The sequence below is a fragment of the Hemicordylus capensis genome, chromosome 4 (genome assembly GCF_027244095.1).
Source record: "Hemicordylus capensis ecotype Gifberg chromosome 4, rHemCap1.1.pri, whole genome shotgun sequence".
Taxonomy (NCBI): Eukaryota; Metazoa; Chordata; class Lepidosauria; order Squamata; family Cordylidae; genus Hemicordylus; species Hemicordylus capensis.
Genome location: NC_069660.1, coordinates 266,335,571 through 266,345,965, shown reverse-complemented (window position 1 = coordinate 266,345,965; position 10,395 = coordinate 266,335,571). Strand labels below are relative to the sequence as shown.

Sequence of the window (10,395 nt, the reverse complement as noted above, 5' to 3'; positions counted from 1 at the left end):
AGGCTAGAATTTTTATAGCTGCTCCTGTGAGCAACAGACCTTTTTTTTTTTTTTTGTCTCAGCACCTGCTGTGAAAATTGCAAATATATAAGGACTGTAGTTTGCCTGAGTCAGCTATATTTCCCATATCTAGCCACATATGAGACTAGAATAAAGTGCTCCTACAAAAGTACAAATTTGTTACCAGTTCCATGGTTTTAGCGTATTAATATTTCCCTACCATGCATTTATTTCATCAGGCCCCTCCACAGTGACTAAACAGGATCTTGACATTTTCATGCTCTGCTCAGCTGACTATATTGCAAAGTTCTTTAACCTATTTATGGAGCTTGTAACTCATGAGTCTGCATGAAATGTTCAAAAATAGAAATGGCCATAATTCATGAGTTATAAGATCCGTCTAAGATTATATAGCTCTTATCTGCAAACTTTATGGCAAGCTTTGATGCCAAAATACAACTTTTAAAAGGCTATGAGGCAGAACATTCCCAACATGCACCCTATTTCATAATCAAACTATTTTGAGGTTTGCACCTAAACTAGAAACATTCAGTGTGATCTTACAGAGTAACAGGCTTTAATCCTGGTTGCATAAGCACAGTTGTATTCCTAGTGAATAGCATACAGATAGGTGTCATTCACCAGCTGTTGGTTGTTAGAGGTGGGAAATGGAAATGTTGCTAGCTCAGAAGAAAACAATGCCTTGGTTATTATGTAAACTTGCTAATACTTTGTTGGAAAAACATTTTTAGTAGTATTATCGCACTTTAAAACCTTGCAAGAGACAATTCTGGTGTGATTTTTCTTGTTTGATACTTGTTACCTGGTGGTATTCTCCATAAAGGACAAGAACTCTGAAATCCTGTGTAACTTGCCCTAAAGAATGTGTCCGGTTTGAATGAGATCTGCTTGCGTGAGAAGGATTCCTAAGGCCTGATGTGATTTCATCTCATTCATTCATTCATTTATAGAGATATAAACCACTTTGGGAACTTTTGTTGAAAAGCAGTATATAAATATTAGTTTATTATTTATTTCAGGGTAATTTTTGCCCATATTAAGAATGTGGTGTTTTGTCAGTTTTCAATATACTATGTAGTTCTGTTCTTGATTCTCCTACATACATGAATGGGAATAATGGACTTTTCAATATGGTGTTTGGGATGGTGACTGACTGGCTTACCAGGGGCACCATGAGGCACAGTCTTGGGGACACAGGTCCATGCGGTGTGGCCACTCCCCTAGAGGGCCCAATTATTTTTCCCAAGGAAAAAGAGGGCCCTTTTTATATTTCCTGAATAGCTTTGCTCTGAGTTCAGAAATTTGGCACAGATGTAGTGTAGGCTATCATGACTCTGTGTATTGATTTTGAATAATAATAATAATAATAATAATTCAATTTCTATACTGCCCTTCCAAAAATGGCTCAGGGTGGTTTACACAAAGAAATAATAAATAAAAAAGATGGATCCCTTTCCCCAAAGGGCTCACAATCTAAAAAGAAACATAAGACACACACCAGCAACAGTCACTGAAAGTACTGTGCTGGGGTTGAATAGGGCCAGTTACTCTCCCCCTGCTAAATAAAGAGAATCACCACGGTAAAAGGTGCCTCTTTGCCCAGTTAGCCTGGGCAATAATGGACTTTTCAATATGGAAGGAGCTACAAGTACCACATCTGGGCTGTTGAACAGATGGTTTTGGGTGGGAAGGAAGGAAGTGTGGAGAAGGGAAAAGTGGGCAAAAGGAAGTATTTATTTTTTATCTGAATGTAAGATGACGCGCTTGAAAAATAAGGTTAAATACAGGTTATACCTTTATTTATCCAAAGGATCAATACTCTGAATTAAACACAACCCCCAATTTGGAAATATTTTGTCCTGGATTCAGGTAAACATAGTACAAACACAGAAAGAGGTACCAAAAATCGTCCCCATTTTAAAAAGTAAAATAGAAGACGCTCATATACAGTAAACACATTTTGTACGTTTTCTGACAGCCCTTCCAAATCAAGTCTCTCTTTTCGCTGAAAGAAGCAGTAATCTCTGGCTGTGGGAGGGCTGCGCCTCTGTTCCTTAACGTATACAATCCTGTGTATACTTGAAAATACCGTAACTTTGACCGCAGCAGTAACCTGCAGAAAGCGGCTTCAAATGTCAAAAGGCTCGAGATACTTCGCGTGGTGAACACTGACAGAAGTTAAGCTCGCATTTATTTATAATAACTGAAACGGCCTTTAGGGTATTGTATGAACGATGATGGGGACAGTTTTCTTTTTGTCTCGTAAATGGAACAATTCCGAAAACTTTCAGATGTTTTTCTCTCTTCTTTGTATTGTTTTTCAGTATCTGTGCTATGGAAACCTTATGTAGAGAAAACAGAGCAAAAAACTCAACGTCCCTTCGATAGCTCAGCTGGTAGAGCGGAGGACTGTAGAGGCGCTGTTCTAAAGCAGGAATCCTTAGGTCGCTGGTTCGATTCCGGCTCGAAGGAGATTTGATTTTGTCTACAATTGATTAGAAGGGGCGACACTTTTAAATATCTCCCTCGGTATTCTGTCGACGTCTCATATTTTGAATGCACTTGTATTCTTCTTAATATGGGCACCTCTCTTCTTTATGAGAGGATTGAGTTTAAGTCTGAGCCGCCTTCTATACAACCCGCAGGAAGAGCAGGTAACATGCTGAAAATGTAATTGTGAGGTTTAATTTTTTTTGTGCGTTATTTTTTTCAACGTGCGGGAAAGGGAGGGAAAGAGGTACAACAAACTAATGCAATAGAGGGTGCATAGGGCATTTCCCATCCGCGCGTTGCTGGACCGCGGCCGAAGACATTCAAAGCAGGCCCCGGCTGGAAGGGGGGAAACTCTCTTTCCCAACACGCCCTGCGCCTTAGCCCCACCCACCCCTCACGGCATCCCGCCACCGATCTTCCCTTACTGGCCGTTCCCCTTCCTCTCTCTCCCCAGCCCCTCTGCTTGGTCGCGTGCTTTCTGGAGCAGCCAATGGGGTGGCAGTCCGCGTGCGCAGATTCAAACGGTGGCTCTGGAAAGAGGCTGGGCGCGAGATTCGGCGGCAGGGACAAAAACCAGCGAGGGCGACGAGCGACTGGAGTAGCGCCCAGGAAAAGTCGTGGGAGGGGAGGAAGGCCGCCGCCGGGGAGTGACAGGAGGAGCGGGGTTCGGGCTCCTTCCTAATTCTTTTTTCCCCCAGCTGGGGCTGGGTGTAGGGCCATGTCCCCCGGGCGGGGGGCCAGGCGCGGTCGGGGCTAAGGGGGCAGCTGCGCCACTGCTGCCGCGGCCGCCTGTCGGGGTCTGCCCGCCACAGCCGGGTGAGCACCCTTGGCCGGTGACCTCCCGCCTGCTCCCCTCTTCTCGCCTTATGGTGCGTGCGAAGGATGGCGAAGAGGCCACGCAGGTGAGTTCGCTGCGTTCTTTCGGCACTTCCACAGCCGCCCGCCACTGCATTGGCAACCTGGCGCAGCCTGCCCACCCGCCCGCTCTGACAGCCTGCCTGCCTTCTTCACAGCCTCCCTTTGCCTCAGGAGATCTTTGCTGCCCCTTTCACGAGCCCTGCTACCCAGATCCTCTGGTCCTTCTGCATTGCTCCCTGGTGTGTAGAACTGTATCTTCCCCATGCCGGTGGTGATCTTCTGTTCAGCTGATGTAGAATTGGACTACTCGGATTTCTTCCTCCTGCTCGGATTTCTTGCGGTTTGAAAACCTATACCGCCTTCTGCTCTCCCATCTCGTTTTGTTCTTGTTTTCTTGGCGCTGAATTGCCAACAACTTCTCTCTTACTGGCAATTCAGACCCTCTCACCTTGGCACTGCTTTCTTCCTATTTTTGCTCCCGTGTCTCTTTCTTTCTGGAGACGCCCCCCCACCTCCGGTGAGGGGGCGTGTAGCTGTGGATTGTGTATACATACAGTTGACATTAAATGAACTCCACTGCCCCGGTTTGAGGGGATACAGTGGAAATAAGCTAATTATTGTTATGGGAAGGAAATCGTATTTCTGTGGTCCTCCGTTAAAGAAGAAACTGAAGAGATGTCTTTGCATATAAAGCCACTAGTGTGTGGTACAGTACAAGTTTTTTTTTTTAAAATTAAAGAACCTAAATCTAAAGGTTCAAAATCTGTATCTTATGTGATGTAGCAAAACCACATAGACCTCAAATATTTTCACCATTTTTGTGTTTTGGCTTGATTGAAAAAGGATAATATTTTATTTTTATTTTTTGCTTTGTTAGCTTGTTAGTTTGGCTGTCTTATTCTATGGATACACCAGTCCAATATGAATCGTGCCTTATTAGTTAGGTGTGTAGCTAGGTAGTTGGCTAGCGTTTTTTGGATTGCAATTGTAAGTATGTATAACTGCTTACAGGCTACACCCTTTGAAATTAGTGGGGCTTGCTTCCAAGTAAATCTAGATAGAATTGGCTGTAGGTTTAATTTGAGTGGCTTCTTGTGAATATGATTATTGTGCAAGATGGAATGGGACATATAACATTTATTATTTATTTAAAATATTTATACCCCGCTCCTCCAGTGCAATACTGCTCGGGGTGGCTGACAACAAGATAGACACAGATACAAGTAATAAAATATATTTTTTAAAAGTTAGATTAAAACATAAACATCAATATTTCATATCTCAGATGTTCTATTTATTCTAGACTAGCTACTATTTTTTCTAAATCTGTTGCTGAGTGTTGGCAGCTTTTACCCCAATCCTATCATCTCATACATATGTGCACTATACACATAGATCTGTCGTCTGCTCCAATTAAAACTTCCAGTGCTATTGTACCCAGCCAACTAAACATAAGCTGCCTTATACCAAATCAGACATTGGTGCATGTAGGTCACTGCTGTCTACATCAGGGCTGCACAAATTTGGCCCTCTTGCAGTTGTTGCAACTTCCATCATCCGTGACTATTGGCCACTGTGGCTGGGGATGATAGGAGTTATAGTCCAAAAGCAGTCGGAGGGCATCAGTTGTGTAGCCCTGGTCTACTAGACACTGCCAGACAGTGGCTCTCCAGTTTTGGAGATGAGTTTTTACTAGTTTTTCCTGGAGATGCCAGGGATTGAACCTGGGACCTTTTGTATGTAACAAACATGTGTGCTCAGCCACTGATTACCTTAAACTTCATATAAGCTAAAAGGTATAGGCTCTTGGAAAATGCTGTTTACAGAAGAAGAAGAAGCTAAATATAAAATATTCAGATGTTCTTGTCATTTTGATCCTTAATAGAAGATCAGGGGAACTCTTTAAAATATAAACATAGGAATACATATCTTATCAATGTACTGTTCCATTCCAGTACTGAATAGGGAAGATCTGTTTTTGCACAAATTTATAGTATAAGCCTTATCTGAGTGTTTATGGAATGTGAATTTCACCATGAAAACTGTTCTTCAAATTCAGTTTAAACAATCTAATCTCCATTTGAAGCATTTCATTGGGCCAGTAGATGGCGCACAGCTCTCAAGTAGGTACGAAGGTGACAATCTTTTCTGTTGCTTTATTTAATGATAGTGACCGGATGAATGCTGAAGTATAAAGGTTTCATCACGACAGTCCATTTTTCGTTCGACAGTCCATTTTTCGTTCGTTGAAGGAGGGGGGATATATGAAACTTCCTTATAGGAATGAGGAATTTGTGAACGGGCAGGGAGACTTGCTTGCCTGTATCTGTAATTTTCCAATAAACATTTCAAAAATATATTTATTTATTTAATTTAACATATTTATATACCACCCCAAACCCATATCTCTGGGTGGTTTACAACCAAACAGCACAGATAAAAACAATTAAAACATTAAAATAATTTAAAATTTAACACAATGTTAAAAACTGTAAGTCTAATTAAAAGCTGGTGAACAAGTGTGTCTTAACTGCCTTTTAAAAAGTTGTCAGAGATGGGGTAGCTCTTATTTCAGCAGGGAGTGCATTCCAAAGCCTCAAGGCTGCAATGGAGAAGGCCTATCCCTGTTTAGCCACCAGATAAGTGGGTGACAACTGCAGAGGAACCTCTTCAGATGATCTCAATGGGCATTGGGCAGAGTTCCCTCTAAGGCATGCGCACGTGCGCGCGCTCACAAGTTTCTGGATGTCTGTTCAGTTAATTTTAGATCCTGCTTAGGTTGAATCAGGAAGGCCCCACTCTGAATGCATGTGTGCACACACTTCCTTGATACTACCACCCAGAACAAAACCCATTCCACGCACAGATGGAGAAAAATTAGAACACTGGCGGTGGGGCTCATGGCAAAGAAGATTTTCTCTTAAATTCCAAGGTCCTGTGCTGTTTAGGGCTTAGAGCTTATTACTTCTGGCCAGGGGCATAGCTAGGGGAGAGGGGACCCGTGTTCATCCCTCTCTCGGGCGGCCCCCAGAGTGAGGGAGACAATGAAGAAAATAGGGAGGGATGGAGCTGCAGAGGGCCCTCAGGAGCTGGGGGCCCGTGTTCTTTGAACCCTTTCGTTCAATTATAGCTACGCCCCTGCTTCTGGCCCCATTAAGTAAAGTGTGCTGTCAAGTTGGTGTTGACTCTGGGCGATCACAGAGCCCTGTGGTTGTCTTTGGTAGAATACAGGAGGGGGTTACCATTGCCATCTCCCATGCAGAACGAGATGATGCCTTTCAGCATCTTCCTATTAGCTGAACTTTATTCTTTAGGAGACTAACATTTTCCTATTTGGAGTTATGCCAAGTTGATCAACCCCTGTGTACCGGTTCATTTGGGCTTTTGGATATCTAACCAACTTACATGTCCATACAGTTTTTTTTAAAAAAAATTGACTTTCTTTTAGCCCTTCTTGGTGTTTTATTTAGCTAGATTTCGTGTCAGCTGAGAAAAATGCATTGATAGTTGCATAAAAACCAGATGAGTGTCTTCAAGTATATATATGTGTGTGTGTGTATAATATTATATAAACTATAAAAATATATTTATTAAGAATATGAAATATATTTTCAATATTTTGGATATATATATATATATATATATATATATATATATATATATATATATATACACACACACACATACATACATACATACATATATACTATATATAAATATAATACCTGTTGTTTCTTGAACTTACGTAAGCATAGTTTCACTGTCAATGTTAACTTAATATTAGCTTGCACTTTGCAGTGAAGAAGAAGATGATGACCTTCACTATGCAGATCATGACTATGAAGTACCACAACAGAAAGGGGCAAAGAAGATATGTAATAGAGTAAAATGGACACGTGATGAGGTAAAGCTTAACCAGATCATTGCTCTTGATGTTTGCCTTAATGTTGCATGTCTATTTATGGGTTTCTGTTGTAAATTGTCTTTAACAGGATGAAAAGCTAAAGAAACTGGTAGAACAGCATGGCACAAGTGACTGGACATTCATTGCTAGTCATTTACAAGTAAGTGAAAATGAATGTTGTACTGAGATTTTTCATAACACAAGTATTCAAAAATCACTTATCACTTACTCACCACACACACACACACACACACACATATGGGATGGAGTTTTGAATTGGAAGTGACAGCCTAAATAGAAAATAATGTTTCTCCCTCATCTTCTTCAGAATCGTTCTGATTTTCAGTGTCAACATAGATGGCAGAAAGTCCTGAACCCAGAACTGATTAAAGGCCCCTGGACTAAGGAAGAGGATCAAAGGGTAACTTGTTTAAATTGTTCCTGATTATTTGAAATTACTGTAAGGTCAGTTCAGAATATGCTATAATGTCTTTAGCTCTGGTTCTCTCAAATATAGGATGGGGAAGGTTGTAAATGGAAAACAATATACTCATTATAGATAAATGCCATTCCATCGTGGGGTACTTAAAGAGTTCTGTCTATCCTAGTCCCATTGCCCTCTACCTTATAATCTTCAAAGTCAATATCACTGTTCTTCATTGTGTGGCCTATGGGCCAACATTAGCTCACCCAGACCCCAGTGGCACTCATCCTCCTGCCACCTCTAATACCCTTGGCCACTGAGCTCTCCTGCTTCTCCTGCTTCAGCACGCTTGCCTTCTCTTTCCTTTGCTCCCGACACCGTAGGCACCATACTTGCACAGGCATATGCTCCCTCTCTTTCTCTTTCTCCTCTCTTCTTGTCTCTGTGCGTGCTTTCTGCCTCTTCTGCTCCTGCCACCACACTCGCATGGTGCACACTCGCTCTCCTCCTCCTCCTCCTCTTGCCTCCACACACTTGTGTGTTCTCGCTGCCACCACTCTCACACCAGTGCATGCTCTCTTCCTCCCCCTCGTCCCTGAGGGTGTGTTATCTCTTTTCCTTGGTCCTGCAGCCTCTGCCTTAGCCATTGCCTTCCTTCTCTCTCTCCCCTCCCCCCACCTTTGCAGAAGGAGCCCTCTTGGCAGCTGCGGCCTCCCCACTAAAATTAGTAAAGATAACTGGTGTAAACCAATAGCTTATTGTTTATTTCCTCACTGAGTTACAAGTCTTTCTTTTAAAAAAACCCACATATGTACTGGCATGAAATGTACCTCATCAGTGAAATGTTGCTAACTGAAAGTGGCAACATTTACTTGGATGTTAGCAAAAATAACTCTTGAAACAGTTAAATTTAAAAAAAAAAACTGTTTACCAAATGAATTTTGTTTTCTATAGGGCAGTCTCTTATTCAGCTCTCAACATAGACAAATATTTAACTTTGTGCTAAAAATAATTTGTTTAATTTCTTTCTCACTTCTCTTGGAATACTGAAATCTAGCACTTCAAGGTTTTTTGTTTTTTAAAATATTTGTGCTCTCTGTCTCATAATCAACTAGGTTATGTACAAATCACACAATAAAGATATCAGCATAATTGAGTGTCTGTGATGCACGACACTTGGGATATGGGGCTTTGCTATCTTGTTTTTAGGTTGGACATAGTCATTACCTTGTTGTTTTTCAGGTGTAAATACATTAAATGTTATTGAGATGTTCTGCTTTAGAATGAATGCATTGATTTCTCCCCCACTGCCCTTGGCTAATTTGTTGAATTTGCATTACAGGTTATCGAACTTGTTCAGAAATATGGTCCTAAGCGCTGGTCTTTGATTGCAAAGCACTTAAAGGGAAGAATAGGGAAACAGTGTCGAGAGAGGTGGCATAATCATCTTAATCCTGAGGTCAAGAAGTCTTCATGGACTGAAGAGGAGGACAGAATCATTTATGAAGCTCACAAACGTTTGGGAAACCGGTGGGCTGAAATTGCAAAACTCCTTCCTGGAAGGTATTTTTAAATTTGACAGTGTGCTGTGCATGCAAAGTACAAGGTTATTTCTAGATGGGGAGGAGAGCTGGTCTTGTGGTAGCAAGCATGACTTGTCCCCATAGCTAAGCAGGGTCTGAGCTGGTTGCATCTGAATGGGAGACTTGATGTGTGAGCACTGCAAGATATTCCCCTCAGGGGATGAAGCCGCTCTGGGAAGAGCAGAAGGTTTCAAGTTCCATCCCTGGCTTCTCCAAGATAGGGCTGAGAGAGATTCCTGCCTGCAACCTTGGAGAAGCTGCTGCCAGTTTGTGAAGATAATACTGAGCTAGATAGACCAATGGTCTGACTCAGTATATGGCAGTTTCCTATGTTCCTAGATCTCTGAAGCTTATCCCCAAACCCTACACATTGCCACTAACCTATAATGTTGATTCAGTTAATAACTACACAGCATGTCGTATTTACAGTATTAATAGATATTTTCAAACACTTGCTGTGCAAACTACCGAAAGGCATGATCTGGCCCTGAACCATGTGGGGGAGGGATGCAGCTGTTCTGAGTGTGTGGAAAGATCCCAAGGATCAGGTATGCAATACTGACAGAATCTGCATCCAGCTTCCACTCCAGGGCCCCACCCACTCCTCTATCCCACGGGGACATATAATTCTTCAATCCAAAGGCATAGTGTGATTGTCATGCCCAAATTACTCTTTCAGAGCATCCTCTGGCAGCAGCATGGTAGTTCCCATGGGCATATTGGTGAGACTGCTGTGTGTATGGGGAAAACGCTTCCTGGGGGTGGAAGGAGAGGGTATACAGGAGTAATTGAGTCACCAGCTACCTCCTGGTAGGTTAGTTGCCCTCTAGTCTCCCTAGTTCTAGCAAGCAGCATGCAATCTGCTGAACCATCACAATATCTTCAAGTTTCTGGGATGAGTCTACTGATGCAATAGCCCTGATAGGGGCTGCCATATCTTTCTTCTCCTTCCCCTCACACCAGCATCAGATACTCTCTTTTGCTATGTTGCCAGTTGGGGTGCACATCTGCTAGCTCCCTATCCAGCACAGAAGGGATAGATTTATTAAAGTTTATTCTAGACGTTGAACCAGGGAACTGCATGTACATCACATATCACACCCTCTGATTTT

At 42.2% G+C, this 10,395-nt stretch overlaps 1 protein-coding gene and 1 non-coding gene across 4 annotated transcripts in view; both read left to right on the top strand.

The window, feature by feature from the left end:
* Positions 1 to 2,399: 2,399 nt before the first annotated feature.
* Positions 2,400 to 2,493, top strand: TRNAY-GUA (transfer RNA tyrosine (anticodon GUA)). Its single transcript has 2 exons — positions 2,400 to 2,436; positions 2,458 to 2,493. It is a non-coding gene; the product is annotated as a tRNA-Tyr (tRNA).
* Positions 2,494 to 3,018: 525 nt separating this feature from the next.
* Positions 3,019 to 10,395, top strand: part of MYBL1 (MYB proto-oncogene like 1) — a 55,914-nt gene continuing 48,537 nt past the window's right edge. The window contains exons 1-5 of one of the 3 annotated variants that reach the window (XM_053248868.1): positions 3,019 to 3,416; positions 7,157 to 7,276; positions 7,365 to 7,436; positions 7,605 to 7,697; positions 9,043 to 9,263. In XM_053248868.1, the coding sequence (XP_053104843.1) occupies positions 3,381 to 3,416; positions 7,157 to 7,276; positions 7,365 to 7,436; positions 7,605 to 7,697; positions 9,043 to 9,263 (542 nt within the window). In that variant the 5' untranslated portion in view covers positions 3,019 to 3,380. The remainder of the gene's footprint in view (positions 3,417 to 7,156; positions 7,277 to 7,364; positions 7,437 to 7,604; positions 7,698 to 9,042; positions 9,264 to 10,395) is intronic. The other 2 variants (XM_053248867.1, XM_053248869.1) reach the window with 2 other exon arrangements.